The sequence below is a fragment of the Atta cephalotes genome (assembly GCF_000143395.1).
Source record: "Atta cephalotes unplaced genomic scaffold scaffold00025, whole genome shotgun sequence".
Classification (NCBI taxonomy): domain Eukaryota; kingdom Metazoa; phylum Arthropoda; class Insecta; order Hymenoptera; family Formicidae; genus Atta; species Atta cephalotes.
Window position 1 is genome coordinate 4,047,936 of NW_012130089.1, and position 17,743 is coordinate 4,065,678.

At 31.7% G+C, this 17,743-nt stretch overlaps 2 protein-coding genes across 2 annotated transcripts; one reads left to right on the forward strand and one right to left on the reverse strand.

The window, feature by feature from the left end:
* Positions 1–216: 216 nt before the first annotated feature.
* On the reverse strand, positions 217–7,637 carry LOC105620389. Its single transcript, XM_012201887.1, has 15 exons — positions 7,551–7,637; positions 5,252–5,425; positions 4,932–5,139; positions 4,683–4,818; positions 4,268–4,622; positions 3,946–4,179; positions 3,610–3,824; positions 3,206–3,464; positions 2,209–2,382; positions 1,884–2,091; positions 1,640–1,775; positions 1,225–1,579; positions 909–1,142; positions 564–793; positions 217–436 (listed from the first exon to the last, which is right to left on the reverse strand). The coding sequence occupies exons 1-15, from the start codon at positions 7,635–7,637 to the stop codon at positions 217–219; spliced, it is 3,225 nt and encodes a 1,074-aa protein (XP_012057277.1).
* A 6,663-nt stretch (positions 7,638–14,300) lies between these two features.
* Positions 14,301–15,785, forward strand: LOC105620333 (protein mothers against dpp). Its single transcript, XM_012201834.1, has 2 exons — positions 14,301–15,550; positions 15,626–15,785. Exons 1-2 carry the CDS (start codon positions 14,301–14,303, stop codon positions 15,783–15,785), a joined length of 1,410 nt encoding a protein of 469 aa, XP_012057224.1.
* Positions 15,786–17,743: the final 1,958 nt, after the last annotated feature.

Below are 17,743 nucleotides of genomic sequence, written 5' to 3' on the forward strand. Positions count from 1 at the left end.
TACTAGTTAGTTAGTAGTAGTGTTATGTCGCGCTCTCTACACACACACACGCGCGCGCGCGCGCGACACACACACACATGTGTGTGTGTGTGTGTGTGTGTGTGTATATATTATTATATACTGTTGTATATATGTATATATATATATATATATATATATATATATACAATAACTATTTGTTGTTGTATATATTACAACACTGATACTACGCTTGTATCATAACATAAAATCATAAGCAAACCCTCGACTTCCGTCTTTCGCAGATAACAACAATCCAAGACTGAAAAAACGGAAATACTTGTCCCCGAATTGATTCTTGACATTAAGATCTATTCTTGCTGTGTCTCTCAAGTAGTATAGGTGTAGCAGTTCCTCAAATGTATGACAGTATACTAAAGCTTTATCAAACAATCTTATTGTTTCTTCTATGTTTCCTCTAAATTTAAAAAATGAATTCAGAATATTTTCATTAAAACAACTTTCTTTATGTAAGTTAATACGTATGATTACAAGGTTTATTCAGAAAATTTTATAATAATTACGAGAAACGATTGAAAACGTACCTTTTCATTTCGATCAATCCTAATAATTTATACGCAAAACTGCATTTTTCATCCAATTCTATCGCTTTCTTAAGGTATTCCACAGCTTTATTAGAATAACTGCTCCAATTAAATTGCAAATAGGCTCTGTGCAGATAAATTGAAGACATAGATGTGTCCTTCGGATATTTCTTTATTATTTTAGTAAAATAAATATGCGCTTTCTGGTACTGTAGAGTTTCGGACATCATCTAAAATTTTTTTAAAAATTTTAATAATCAAAATGTAAATAATAATAATTTATTACTATCATCTCTTTGTTATTCTAATTATCTTTCTTAAAAAATTATAAGTAATTGTATATACCTTACAATAATATTGATAACAAAATGTACATTCAGAAAGATTTGTATATTTTTCGAAAATTTTTTCGAAAGCTCTTACAGCCTCTTCGACTAATCTTACATCTTTATTTAACATCGCAATACGATAATCTGTATAGCATTTTTGTATGCATGCTATGCTAAAGTTTGGATTGTATTCAAGAGCTTTTTCAAAATCGTGTTTAGCTTTGTTTAGTTTGCCCATGTTCATATATACCTGAAATTACAAAATGTTACATTATTTTATATGTACATTTATATGCATGCAACAAAAATATGCTCAATAATGTGCTTAATACCTGTCCTCTATGATAATAAATATCGCTATAATGCGGATTTATATTAATAGCTAATTCGAAATTCATGAAGGCCATGGCTACATCCATGAATTTTAGATGTAAGTTCGCTCTCTTTAACAAAGCGTTTATCTTTACATCATCGGATGCATATTCAATGTTCAATATACATTCTAAGTCTTGGAATGCAGGACTGTATTTGCCCAAAAGTGAGTAAAATGTAGCTCGTAATAATAACACCTCTAGTTTAGTTGAAGGTAATGTATTAAATTCCGGACTTTCAATAATTTCCGTACACAACGGTATTACATCATCATATTTCGCATCTTTTAACGCTTGTAATGGCTTTTTGAAAAATCTAATAACAAACACATTAAAAAGTAAATAATCACAAAAACAGTCTTCTGCCTATACTTACTCTGGAATATTTTCTGGACATCGAAGTTTAGAAAATACTGGATCTTTAGAATAAGATATAATACAGTATTCGATGGAAAGCTTATTTGGCATAAATAACTTTTTGTTTATCCAATTTTCATAAGCATGTTGTTTCACTAAAAACAATTTTCATTGCAAATAATTAAATTTCTGTTATGTTCCAAATCTTGTTCTAATTTGAATAACTTTTATTTAATACAAAGTGCTTTTAATATATAACTCACCAAGTTTTTTCAAGATTATTTCTACCTTTACAAGGAAAATAGGATGAGAAAACTCTTCGTAAATACATACGGTAGTCATATCCTTCAATGCTGCTTCCAAATCCCCTATTTGCTCCAATACACGTGCTCGACATAGCACAGCTTTAATATATTTTGGATTTAGTTCCAACGCTTTTGTACAATCTGCCTTTACGGAGCTATATTTTTTCTGTGAATTGCAACAATTGTACACACAATGACTCATATATCACCGACAACTTTCGACAATCAATTGAAATCAATTTTTATATTAAGTTTATTATGAATATTACAAATATCTTATTACCAACTGCTCATACGCAGCCGCTCTATTTTGATAAAAAGTCGCGAGTTCATTCTTATTCTCCTTGGGACAAATGTCGATTGCTTTAGTATATTGAGCTATGGCTTCATTATATTTTTGCGTTTTGAAATATATATTTCCTTCGTTTTCATACTTTTGCGCTTTTTGTAAAGGAGTCTAAAACAAAAGAATTCACTTGCATTTGTCATTAAAGTACTATCTTTTTGATGTTTATAATAAGTTTATAGACATATATAATAGCATTACGGAAAACGCCCCAAGTTATTTAAATTCTAAGAGATAAACCTATATATCTTATATTGCGCATTTCAAAATCTTATTAAGTTCAGAGTGTTTGCAAATAATATATTATTTACTGAAGATTGTCGCTCGTGATAACGATATTTTGAGATATTAATGACAAATATAGCTATAGTTATCAATTAGCAAATACATTAAGAAAAGGAAATAATAAATCTATTATTTTGATATTTTTGGAATTCAAGAAGCGGACGTAATAATCGTAAGAGGATTTATCTGAAATTAAAAATCCTCTCGGATTGTGAATTTCGAATAAATGCTCAGCAAACGAGAATGGATTAAAATGGATTGAAATTTTTTCTATCCGAATGCGTATTTTAAATAGCGAATACTTTTTTTTGGATTTAATTGGATTCAATTGGATTCAGTTGGATGCAATTGGATTGAAAAACTGCATTTCATATTCAAAATTTTGAATTGAATAGTATTCACAATTGTGTTTTTGTGCACAAAAAAGCTAATATTATTTTTAGATTGAAAGGCATAGAGATATATTCCATGCAATTCCTATAAATGAATAAAAATGCATTTAGAATTGAAAAGCATTCATTTTAACATTCGTGAATCAATATTTCTGAAAATCTGAATTCATTTCAATTCATTTCAATTCATTCTCATTTGCTGGATGTGTTTTTGCAGTCAATGGAAAACGATTCCATATAAAGCATGCTATCTTAACCTCCGATTCGGTTGCAGGAGAAAGCACTTTGAATGATCCATCGCTGTCAATGGGAATATGTTTGTCGAATTCCTCCGCATTTTGTATATCAATGAATCGAGAATATGACCGAAGGAAATGAACGATTTGCGTAAATCGAAGCTTTGTATCAAGAAATATTTTTGTAGGGTCCTCATTATACATGTATAGTAGTTCCCTGAATGTACGACAGAATATTAAAGCCATATTAGTCAATCTTACTGCTTCCTCTATATTCCCTCTGAAAGAAAAAGTGGATTCGAAATATTTTCATTAAAATCAGATTCTTTATGTAAGTAACATACATAATTACAAATGGTCTCTTTTGAATTATGTACAATAATTATGTACAATAATTGTAAGAAAAAATTATATTGAAAACATACCGTTCTATTTCGATTATTCTTAATACTTCAAAACCTCTAAGCTTGCCTTCAACAGAGCATGTATCGGATTTTAATGCTTTGATCACGTATTTCTCAATGTTAATAAGATTACAGTTCCATAATAGCAGATAAACAATAGCACAATCCGGATCTTTTTCTATTGCTTTAACAAAATAAATATCAGCCTTTTGATACTGTTGAGTTTTGAACATTATCTATAAGATTGAAAATTCCACCAATAAATTAAAATGTGTACGACATAATAATGCTTTATCACTATCATTATTTTCGTAATTTTAATTTTTTTCTTTCAAAATTATAGGTAATTATATGTACCTCAGCGTATAAAACATAATAACATACACATTCAGGAGAATTTGAGTACTTAGCGATAGCTTTCTCAATGTTTCTCACAGTAATTTCGACTAAATATATATTTCCGTTCAACGATGCAAACTGATAATTTGCGTACCATTTTTGCATGTGTGCCATACTGAAGTTTGGATTGTATTCAACGGCTTTTTCAAAATCGCACTTAGCTTTGTCTAGCTCTCCTATTTTCTTATATGCCTTAAATAATAAAATAATATTGTTACGATGCTTCATAATAATGAATCTACATGTGTGTAATAAAAAAATATGATCAAATTAGTAATACCAGTCCTCTATGATAGTAGATATCGCTACAACTTGGATTTATCATAAGGGCTAATTCAAAGTCGTTGAAAGCCATTTCTGGAGTCCCAATTTCTAGGTATATACAGGCTCTTTTTATTAAGGCGTTTACCCTTATGTTATCACGTACATCTTCGCTAGATAAAATAACTTTAAGATCGTGGATTGCAGCATTGTAATCATGCCAAATGAAGTAAAATGTAGCCCTTAATAATAGCACTTCTAATTTGGAGGGAGGTAATATATCAAATTTAGGACTTTCAATGATTTCTGTGCACAGCGATATTATATTATGATATTCCCTATTTTTTAATGCTTGTAATGGTTTCTTGATAAATCTGGTAACAAATGCAAAAAATTAAAAGTCTAATTACACAAAAAATCTTGCCTATACTTACTCTGGAATATTTTCTGGATATTCAAGTCTTGAAAGTATTGGATCTTTAGAGAAAGATCTAATATAATATATTTCGATAACAAGTGTAGTTGGCATAAAAGATATGTGTATCGATTTCTTCGGGAAATGTTGTTCCACTAAAAATAATTTTAATTGTAAGTCTTAAAATTTCTTTGCGTTATTTTTTAATTCTTATTCTACTTTGCCGTGAATAGTATTTGATATTAAATACTTTTAATTTGTAACTCACCAAGCTTTTCCAAGATCATTTGTGCTTTTAAAAGGGAAGCTTGATCAGAAAAGTTTTCATGAATGCAGGCAGTAGTAATATCCTTCAAAGCTGCTTCAAAATCTCCTAATTGCTCCAAAATACGTGCCCGACGTAGCAGAGCTTTCATGTATTTTGGATTCAATTCTAACGCTTTTGTACAATCTGCCTTCACGCTATTATATCTTTTCTGTAAATTATAATTATAGTTGCATAGACACTTATACCACATTAATTTCATCAATAAATTTAAGTAAATTTTCATGTTATGCTTCTATTAGCAGTATCATCAATTTTATTACTAATTGTTCATATGCAGCCGCTCTGTTCTGATAAAAAATCGCGAGATCATCCACACTTTCCTTTGGACAAATGTCGATTGCTTTATTATATTGAGCAATGGCTTCATTATATTTTCCCAATGTGAAACGTACATTTCCTGCATTCTTATACTTCTGCGCTGTTTGCAAAGGAGTCTACAACAAAAGTTTACTTATGTCTCCTCTCTCTTTTGCAGTTTATGATAATTTTATAATATGTCTATGATAATTTAAGAATATCTCTATAAGGTAGCTACTAAGTACTCTAAGATTTTAACATTTGATTTCTTACATAAATTCAAAACGTAAATTCCAAATGATCATATATATTCGAAAGGGCTTAGATTCAAAGATATACGATGTTAAAATTGAAGGAAAAATTTTGGTTTTTTCCACATATTGCGAAAACAACTCGAATTACTTTAATGAAACTTTAAACATATGCAAAGTTTCTCAAGTCATCAAAATAATGCAAGGAATTTTTAAAACTTTGAAAATGAATTTTTTTTTCAACTTTGATATCGTATCTCTAAACTAATAGTTTCAGACATATGATCATATAAAGTTTTTGCCTTAAATAATTTGTATAAAGAAGAAATTTTTCTTTAAAATCTATTACAATACTTAATAGTACCATCCTATGTAATGCCATTATGGAACATATTACGGATTACTTCATTAAAGTTCTAAGATTCGAGAGACAAACATAAAAGAGCTATATATTTTGCAAGTTGTCTCTATGTCCAAATCCATTACAAAGTTCGACAAAAAAATAACTTTTTTCGAAGCCTGGAATAAGACAAATCATTTCTTATAGTTATCTTATAGTTTACTCTGAATTCGATTTTCAAATTGCTCCATCATGTCACAGTTTTGAGAAATTTGCAGTTAAAGTTGTAAAGAGAGGCTTTTTTCAGATACTTTATGTGCATATTATAACTACAATATGTACATAACGTGCTAGAAAAGTTTTATTGCAAAATGAAATGCATTCTTAGGCTTTTTAGCTCTCAACAGGAATTTGTAGTGTCGATTATAATTAATGATATTCACGATTAAATATAAAATTTGTTGTCAAAAAGCTATCAATTTTTTATCAAATAGTAAATTATCATTAATAATTTATTAAAAAACTTTCTATTATGTTCAAATTTAAGGATTTCTTAAACCGTTAAATATAAGTCCGATATTATAATTGCCAAATTCAAAATTGTGTGTTCAATACGGCGAATGCCAAAACGCTTAAACTATAGTCGTATTGTGAAAATTTTTTTGTATAGAAGTCTTTCAAAATTTTAAATTTGTCAATTTTATATCGAACTCATATTTAATTTATAAAAAAAAATTCCATAAGTTCAAAAATAAATAAAATTAAAAATAAATAAAATTAAAAATAATTAGAAGCTATTTAATAAATCATTTAATTCAAAGTTTTTCTATAACAAACTCCATATTTTATTATCAATATCTCATTAACCGTAATCAGTACTAAATTTTGATAGCTAAAAATTCTTCTTGAAGAGGAAAAAGCCTAAGAATGTATTTTATTTTGATTGTAATAAAACTTCAACATCTCACTATATCATTATAATATACAAAATATTTCAAAAGAACTTTTTTCAATTTTAACTAGCAATTTCTCAAAACTATATCATGGTAGAACAATTTAAAAATCAGATTCGTATTCAGCGTCCAAAAAAACTGACGGAAATACCTAGTGACATTTGGATTTTTATTTTGTGTAACAATGTTATTAAAATGTCATTTTTTTAAACATTGCATTTCACTTTATCAGAACAAGGAGTCTGATACTGAAGTGAACTGCAATGTTCACGAAACGTTTGCACTTTAACAATGGATCACAGAGACAACCCAAAAAACATACAACTTCCATGAATACCCATGGAAGCGTTAAAAAAAATATAATACAAATATATACTGTAAAAGTCTTGACTACTAAAAAGTTTATCGATTAGGAAAATCCATTATCGTATATAAACTGTGTTTTTATAATTTCGTTATTACAAAGTATTCAGCAATACTTGCAGCCATTATCTATTGAATCTTATCTTTGATGATAACGGCATTTAAACATATTAAATGACACGATGTGTTTACCGACAATACAGAGGAAGCAAATAAATACATGACTTTGATGTTTTTTAAGATCTAAAAGGCAGCTTCAAATGCAACATTGAGAAAACTAATATTCTTTTTCATTTCGAATAAATGGATTTTCATAATCTAGGCGATACTTCCAGATAAGGCAAATAATCTCAACCTCCGTTTCAGTTACAGGAGAAGCCACCTTGGATGGCCGATCACTATGCTTCTTTCCGGTAAATCTAAAAATTCTTCTACGCGTCATCTAAAAATGCATTGAAACAAACTTTCTGTTCATTTAGCGTTTGGTTTCCTTTTGCAATACACGGGATGAAAAGTGATCACGAACATTGAATATTAATAAATTTATTTATTTATTACTGTATAATTATACATAAATTTTAATGTTTTATTAAATAATAATAATAATTTTTCGTTTTTTCGATTTTTTTTAATATAATCTCTTTTATTTTATAAATTTTTAATAATTATTTTGATTAATACTGCAGAAACTTATTGATTAAATAAATATTAATTGAATTCCAGGCTGATTTTTAAATATATTAAAGAATAACCATATATTCTTTTTTCCTTGTACTTTCTGTTTTAACTAGACTCAGACAAAATAATCTATCAGGACTTTTCAAGACATTTTGAACATGTTTTCTTTCCATCACAATTTCAAAATACATATCAGTAACAGACTCCATACAATGATTTAAAAATCTATATTATCAAATGCATCACATACGATTTTATAATTCATAAAATAATTAAAATTCAGTTTTAAAGATGAATGGATTTAAAAATTTAAAACAGAGCAATCTTTTAATCTGTATCATCAAAAGAAGGAATTTTTAATGTTAAAAAAAGATATAAATTTTCTGGATAATGCAAATAAAAAAATTTTTTAAATAAATGCAACTGTAAATGCACTTCTTTCAGCTGTCGATAATCAAATTCCTTTTGACATCATTATTAATAAATATATTAAATATATATGTTTTTCAATATAATACTAAAATGATTCAGGACAAAAACATGGCATAGACCAAGGTGTTTTTTATTTAAATGTGGTGGTGTGTTTAATCAAGAAGTCCAAAGTTGCAGCAAGCAATAATTGTGGATAAAAGATGATTTTTGATAATATACGTGCACTTATGAAAATAATCATACAAAAATGAGAAATATTTGATGTTTTTCAGAAAGGACATAATAATATAACACAATGAATCATTATTGAAAATCTGAGTATTGCATCACATGTTCTATCTCATTTTCCTTCTTATGCCCCAATAATGGGTCTTTTGCTATTTGTAACTTATCAGTTCATAAGAGGTCTAATTTCCACCGAAGAATTAATGCTGCATAGAATTAATTCTTTAAACTTATATGTCGAAGATGTATTTCCCAGCAAACGAGAATGGATTAAAATGGATTCAGATTTTCAGAAATACAGATGAATGTTAAAATAAATCCTTTTCAATCCTGAATGCATTTTTATTCATTTATAAGAATTGCATGAAACAAATATCTATTTCTTTTTAATCTTTAATGCATTTTTATTTATTTATAGGAATGGCATAGAGTATTTCTATACTTTTCAATCTAAAAATATTATAGTATTTTGTATGTGCATCATGGATACTACTCAATTCAAAATTGTGAATAGGAAATACAGTTTTTCAATTCAGTTGAATCTAAAAATAATATCGATCATTTTTGTGTATCGTGAATACTGCTTAATTTAATATTCGGAATAGAAAATGCAGTTTTTCAATTCAGTTGAATTTAAAAATAATATCAGCCATTTCTGTGCATCGTGAATACTGCTCAATATTTTGAATATGAAATGTAGTTTTTCAATCTAATTGAATAAAAAGTTTTTATTTAAAAATAAATCATAAATGCTACTTAAGTTATTCAAAATTGAAAGTACGAAATTTTTCGTTTTAATCCAACTAAGTTCAAAAAAGTTACGTAAAAATAATTGAGCTATCTTTTTTTCTCTTTGATTAGAAGTAAAATGAATAATCGATGTGAACTCACAAACTAAATTGAACACAGCCCGAACATTGATCACAGCGCGCGACATTGGCAAGCGAGATTAGATCCGACACTTACTCAATGTTGTCTCATTGTAATGTAATGTAATTGAAGTAGAGAATGAATAACACATTTATCAATTGAAAAAGTGGTATAACGAGTAATGTAGAAGATTTATAATCCAGAGATCCCAGATTCAAATTTCACTATGGTATGTTTTTTTTTAATATCAATTTAAAGTACAATAGTTAATATCAGGTATAATTATTATAAATGTCTTAGGAATAAAATTTGTAACCCTTAAATATGAATGTTTTTTTTTTCGAATATTAAATTAGTGTCAGCTCGGATCTAATCCATTTCAATCTATTCAATCCATGAATTTAAAGTAAGCATTAAAAAAGTTTTAATCCATTCTCGTTTACTGGGTTAACTGTGCTTATTTCATTCCAGCTTCTATTCAATAAATCTTTACTTTTACTTTTTTAATACTTTTTAAATACTGTAAATTTGATCTGCACTGAAATGGAATTAATAAGAAATATTTTGGTGAAGACCAGGAAATTATGACGAACGGCAAGTAACGCTTTCCACACATTATGCTCTTATTTTTTTATTATACTTTATTACACTTAATGGCACCTGCCTTCCGAGAAAAAGACTTTAGAAGTTAATACGATCAGATTTCGTTAAGGTTTCAAGTCTGTCACAATTTCAAAAATTTTAGATGTTACAACACTTGGACTATAAAGAACACATTCGAGATTGGGGTCAAGTCGACTTCCGAAATTTGCGCGCGATTATGCATGAATATACATTACCTTAATATTGTTTGATATTATTAAATCTGTCGCGCACAAATTCTCTTTTTTCGTGAAAATTGTTCACGCGTAAAGATTCACGATGCGATTATAAAGTACTCAAACTAATCAATCGAACAATATGCATCGTTCCTACACAGTCTTCAATCTTCTTCTGGGTCGTAATCGTACTAACTGACAAGGCAAGCTCATATAAAATATAACGATGTTCCTAGAAACCCCTTCTTTCTCTTTTTCCAGGCAGAAAAATTCTTTTGATTAATATCAGTGGGAATTCCCGACAGCCATTGTAGTATAATACAATGCAGCACAATGAAAACAATGGATACGTTTAAGTTAAAACAAAGTGATTAGCCTCGAGGGAACTACAAAGAGAATAGCAAACGAGAATGGATTGAAATGAATAGAAATGGATTCAGATTTTCAGAAATATTGATTCACGAAATGAATGCTTTTCAATTCTGAGTACATTTTTATTCATTTGTAGGAATTGCATGGATATCCCTATCTAAAAATAATGGCTTTTTCTTTGCAAAACACAATTGTGAATACTGTTCAATTCAAAATTTTAAATAGGAAATACAGTTTTTCAATCCAATTGAATCCAATTGAATCCAATTAAATTAAAAAAAAGTATTCGCTATTTAAAATACACATTCGGATAGAAAAAATTTCCAATCCATTTTAATCCATTCTCGTTTGCTGAGCTGCTCGCTAAGCAAATGAACATAATTGATTGTTACTTATAGATCCAACCAATCATATACAATCGCTCTGTAAGCATGCCTATGGCCGTTTCGAACTCGCCCAATATTTATATCACCGACCAGATATTATTAATGACCGCCAATTCAGGACAAATTTTCGTCCATAAAAAAAAGATCCGGAAGTAATTGAAAAACGCTGACAATTATCGACAATTAATATAAATATGTGATTATTAACATAAATATTTGGCTAATACATTTTTAAATTCATGATTTTTTTATTATATAAGTATTTCATAAATAAATATGCATACTTGTCAAGCTACAATATCCTATATATTGCAGAAAAATTACAATTTTTTTTTTGCAGCACCGACGAGATACTATTAAAGACTCTCGGCGCTTATGAAAATTCGCGTGTCTGTTAAATTTAAATGATTAAGGGCCGGTTGTTTCATCATTTGATAAATTTTATCTGTGAGGTAAATCTGGTAATCCACGCATGTGATTGGATAATCTTGCTACTTACCCAACAGGTAAAATTTACCAAAAGATGAAACAACCAGTCCTAAGGCCATTCCACACAACTTGCATAGCCGCATAACCATATGCATAAAGAAAATTATCCAATCACATTTCTGTCCACTTAGTCTAGCCAGTCTACGAAATATGGACCGATTTTAGGTTTCGAGTTAAATTTCGATTCTCGACACTCGCAGTGCTCGTGAATTTAGTAGTCCTGCGCATGGTGAATGCGCCGTAAGAAAAGTATCACGAAAGTAACTTATCTCATAGAAACTTATTACATAGTTTACACGACGAACAAAACAACGTCGAGTTCTTAGAATTAGATTTAGAACTAGACGCTTTACTGCAACGAATTTGGAATACGTCAACGCGATGTTGCAAACGCTTTGAAGCGGTTTTTAATTGGTCAGTTCATAAAATTATTTCTTCTAATTGGTCCATCAAATGCTTCAAAGCATTTGTAGAGAGACTTTGACCACAGTCCTTGTTATACGAAAATTGATATGCGACCGCGAGTATCATAGATTGCGTGAGATATTGTTGGGTATATAAACCTATTAGCTGCGTTCGGAATGGAAATCTGATGCGTCGGAGTGCTCTTATATTATAGCATATGTCACGTGTACTGTAGAAAAAGAGCACTCCGATGCTTCAGATTTGCATTGCCGAACGCAGCTATTGTAGATACGGACTAATGCAAAGGCATCTTTAGACTTTAGAACGCGATTGGCCCGACTGAACAAACATGGATTCAGACGCAGCGTTGTGAACAGCAATAAGCGAAAGCGCATCGCTTTGGCCGTTGCTGTTGGCGTGATCCTCCGAGTAAACATCGATTCGTGCATTATCGTCGCGTGTGAGATGAACATGTGTGTTCATATCGCTGTTGCGGAACTAACGAGAATCAAATAATCGATCGGAGTTCCAAGACTATTTACACATTTCGTGGAACGAGACGAAGTGTTCGTTACGTCTCTGCGAGTCGGCCGTTCGAAATTCGGAGCATCAAATCCGCGTTTCGTCGTCGTCCGATTGTCGTCGTCGTGAATAGTTGGCGCTCGAACGTTGCCAGAATGGCAACGGTGAAGGATCGTAGGCGTAGCAGCGCGGGATGGCGATGCGTCACGGTGCGACATTGATTCGAGATCGATCTCCCAACATCGTCACCGTTTCACGGAATTGTCTATCGGTTGACTCGCGCCTGCGGCCAGCCAGCCTCGGCAGTCGAACAGCGCAATCGATAATCCCTGCGAACGCTTTTTGCGCTGGGCGCGAGATCGTAATGGCGAGAGCGTGGCGTCGATGGACGATAGGCGGCAAGAGTGGGAGACAGTGGTAAAAAAAACAATGTTGAATCGCTAGGCAGTGCGTAAGTGAACGAGATGTTGCGGGCGGAGGCGCGTATCGTCGGAACATCGGAACTTTTCGTAAAGTATAAGAGAATCAATCGAACAATTCTTCGTTTCATGAAAGGGCAAGACTTTCATTAATTGGCTGTGTTCAGGAAAAGAAGTATCTTTACAACTGTTGTAAGAATCTTTCATATGATCGGTTTTATATTTGAATCTAGCAAGGAATTGAGGACAATAGTCAATCCTTTTAAGAGGTGTATTTGTCTTGCTTGAAGTCTCTCAAATTTAAAATGAGATAAACATATTCTAGCGTTGAAGAGTAAGAAAGTGATAATGAGTGCAAAAAGTGCAAACAACGCAAGCAGACCTGAAGAATCTTGCAACTTTACAACAATTGTAGAATTGCTTTTTCTACTGAACTCAGTCATAAGTTGTCTTATAGTTTGTGCATTGTACGTTATGCAAAGGTCTGTGCTCTGATCTTATCGGTGAGCGCGATGCTCCCGCACGCCGATTCAGGGAAGGGTGTAGTCCCGGCGCGTGCTTCCGGCGCGTCAGGTTCTTCTCTCCTTTTTTTCCCCTCTTTTCGCCGCGATGATGTGTTCGACGTTCGCACTCGTTTGAAAACGCGTCATCCACACCCGCAAAACGTGAATTCACTGACGCACGACGTTTTATTAAATAAGTAACGAAAGCGGGAAACAGAGCATATCCGGAATTCCGAGTGCATGTTTCCTCAAAATTAATGAAATTATTGATATTCAATTGAATTAACGACATTTCTGTAATTACTATTCATAATTTATGTCAAATAAAATAAACGACTGATGTATTCGAAATATCACACAAAGTACTCCATCTCGGAACTCGCTATTTCTATTTGAAAAAGAGACAATATTTATGGAATTTTGTTTTTTGTCACTGAATTGATATAGTAGTGGGAGGAGACATGCCAAAACTCACATTCCTGTAAAAATAGCATCGCAAAAAGGATTGAAGACCGATGAAATCGCGCTTCGTCCAATATTTTTTTGGAAGACAAATTTAATCGATAGTTAAGATAGAATTTAAAATCACAATATAAACAGAATAATAGACGAATTAATATCATTACATTTATGAATATTTTTTTTATTGAATGTATTTTTTTAACTTATTTACTTATTTTGTAATTTTAAAAAAATTAAAGTTTGTTGACATTTTAAAAAATTGCATATTCAAGTTCTTTTTTTTTAATTCAAGAGAAAGAATAAATTAATTGTAGCTAAAATCAACTATAATTCAAGATAAAATTATTCAATTTTTCAGATTTTATCTCAGATTTTATTTCAGATATTATGAATCGAAAGAAATTAAAAAAAGTATTGCCTCTGTGTGATTTCAGATTGCTGACGAAGATTTTTTTTATAGATAGATAGTAGACAGGAATATTATGCATACTCACTACACCTAATTGATACATCACCTTTCAAATATGGATGATGAAGAAGGAGCTTCGAGTTCTGGACCTATGTCTTCATTAAACAGCTTATTTTCGTTCACCAGTCCCGCTGTGAAAAAATTGCTCGGCTGGAAGCAAGGTGATGAGGAGGAGAAATGGGCTGAGAAAGCAGTGGATTCGTTAGTGAAGAAACTGAAGAAGCGCAAAGGCGCGATCGAAGAACTGGAACGAGCACTGAGCTGCCCTGGAACGCCAAGTAAATGCGTGACTATTCCTAGAAGCTTAGATGGTAGATTGCAGGTTTCGCATCGTAAGGGCTTGCCACATGTGATATACTGTAGAGTCTGGCGCTGGCCAGATCTCCAGTCACATCACGAATTGAAACCACTGGACTTGTGTCAGTTTCCGTTTTCTGCCAAGCAGAAGGAAGTCTGCATTAATCCTTATCATTACAAAAGAGTGGAGAGCCCAGTACTGCCACCGGTGTTGGTTCCTAGACACTCGGAATATGCTCCCGGCCATTCTCTGTTGCCATTTCAGCAATTAGCCGATCCAAGCATGCCACATAACGTGTCCTATACATCTAGCGGTTTCAATGCTGGTTCTACGAGTGGTGTTAATCCAACGTCACCTATGTCCTCTGTCGGTTCCGTGCCCAGTCCAGGGAGCACGACTTTGCCGAATCCTCAGAGTCCATATGGTACCAATGGATTACCGGAGACACCACCGCCAGCATATTCTCCTCCTGAGGATGGCTCTCAAACTGGGCAAACCACATCCTCGGACTCAGTTCCGATGGACACAAGCTCATCAATTGAATCAGCTACACCTGTGTGTTATCAAGAACCACCTTACTGGGCTTCAATCGCTTATTACGAGCTAAATTGTCGAGTGGGTGAAGTATTTCACTGTCATTCGCACTCCGTGATTATTGACGGCTTTACAAATCCGAGCAACAACTCCGATCGCTTCTGCCTTGGACAACTATCTAATGTAAATCGAAATTCTACGATAGAGAATACGAGGCGGCACATAGGCAAAGGAGTGCATCTGTATTACGTCGGCGGAGAAGTTTATGCCGAATGTCTCTCGGATTCTGCGATATTTGTACAGTCTAGGAATTGTAATCATCATCATGGCTTTCATCCCAGCACAGTTTGTAAAATTCCACCGGGATGTTCATTGAAGATATTTAACAATCAAGAATTTGCCCAACTTCTATCGCAAAGCGTAAATCATGGTTTTGAAGCTGTCTATGAATTAACAAAGATGTGTACGATTAGGTAATTTCATTCACGATATTTTTATTATAAAAAATAGTAGTAATGTGTAACTACATTTACTATTTTTGTTGCTAGAATGTCTTTCGTGAAGGGATGGGGTGCGGAGTATCATAGACAGGATGTTACCTCAACTCCCTGTTGGATCGAAGCACATTTGCACGGACCTTTGCAATGGTTGGACAAAGTGTTAACGCAGATGGGTCCGCCTCACAACGCCATAAGTTCTGTGTCATAAGTAACGTACACGCATCATAGAGATTTGTTTTAAGACAAAAAGACAATTAGTCTCGATGCACTTTTAAAAGTTCAAATATAGGCTGTATTTGCCACATATGTGAGAATTACGGAAACTGTGCACGGACGAAATACAGTTACAGTAAGTTGCCCTATGTTATACTTACATTAAAATAATATCTAATGAAGAAACATGATAATGAAATGAACGAGAGATGTAATATTCGAAAGAGATACAAAAACTCATGAGAAATGTTATGCAAAAGAAAAATATTTAAAGATCTCTGGGAGTTATCGTGACCGCGTATACATTTAGACGCTATAAAAACTCTTTGGCTGTTATATAAGGACAGAATTATATATTATACATACATACATACATACATACATGCGCGCGCGCGCACACACACACACACACACACACACACGCGCGCGCGCGCGCGCGCGCGTGTATATAATAGACACACACACACGCACACACACACAAAGAAATATTTTTCAAATCTATGCATCAGCCTAATACTTTATTTTATATGAAAACTTTTTATGGAGATATTTGTCAGTTACGAACAAAGTCTTTTAATTAAATTTTAAGATTTATTATGATACAATTTTAAGATTTATTATGATATGCGGAAAAAAAGAAACTTATGATTATAATTGTTATAAAGAAAAAAGTAAGTTCTCTGAATTATAGAAAGCGAAAAGAAAAGATATTTTGTTTTTTTTAATTTGATTAATCTAATGATTATGTCTGTTAAGTTACATGTATGCTTTAAAGTACATTTACGTCTATATAGATATATTCAAAATTTTCATTAGACGATTTAAAATAGTGCGAGCTTTTATTGAGTAATTTTTAATGATGCAATCTATTTCAAAGATATTGGACGTTGATCTCACGTTGACTAAAAGAAAAGTTAACTGCGTCCAATGATATATTGAAACAAACTCACTATAGAAAGATTTATTATTCATGGCATGCTTCATCTCTACGTACATTACATTGCATTGTACTCTTCTCCATTATTGTATTGTGCAACAAGCGATTCGATGCTTTCCGTATTAAAATTCCTAAGAACACGATTAGGTAAGTTTTATGTGTTACAAACAGGGAATGGAAGAATTACTCGTTACTTTTACTGTTACTTCTTATAATAATCATTTGCAATTTTTTATGATTATAATGATAACTAATTAAACGCTAAGATTGCACTAAGGTTAGGAAAGTGTCACTTTGAAAAGTAACTTATTACCGTTACGCGTTATTTATTGAAAAAAAATAATAAATAACTTGTAACGCATTGATGAGTTGTTTTTTCGTCACAAATAACAAACAAAAGTAACTAGTTACAGATAAAAAATTACTTTTTTCAGTAATGAGTTTTCCAACCCGTTACAAGTAATTTTCCAATTCTGATGTTTATAAAATGATCTTTATAAAAATTCGCAACGTTATTACCAAATTATTATTACTATAACAAAGTAACGATAAAAAGTAACGGCGCTATTAACAACACGTACTTCCATTTCTTAGTTACAAATTGTATATGAAATTTTATGTGCTGTACATATTTCTGTATGGAAATTGTCGTACACACGTATATACAAGTGTGTGAATGATGTATGTGTGTGTGTAATAAAAAAAGAAGTCATCAGTAAGTTTATATTGCTTGAGTAAAAGTTATGTTTATCAATTGATTGGAGTTAAGCTTGATATTATGTTTGTTACTTTTTTACATTATGAAAGGTGCCAAAAAAAATATTCGCATAATATGTTTAATTTACGCACTGTGATATTTCATCAGAGAAATGTAATTTTTTTATTGTATCTAATCATGTTTCCAAAGTCTTAAATCAAATATCTCAAAAGCACATCGATTCTACGAGTGTCTTAGAGAGAGAGAGAGAGAGAGAGAGAGAGAGAGAGAGAGAGAGAGAGAGAGAGAGAGAGAGAGA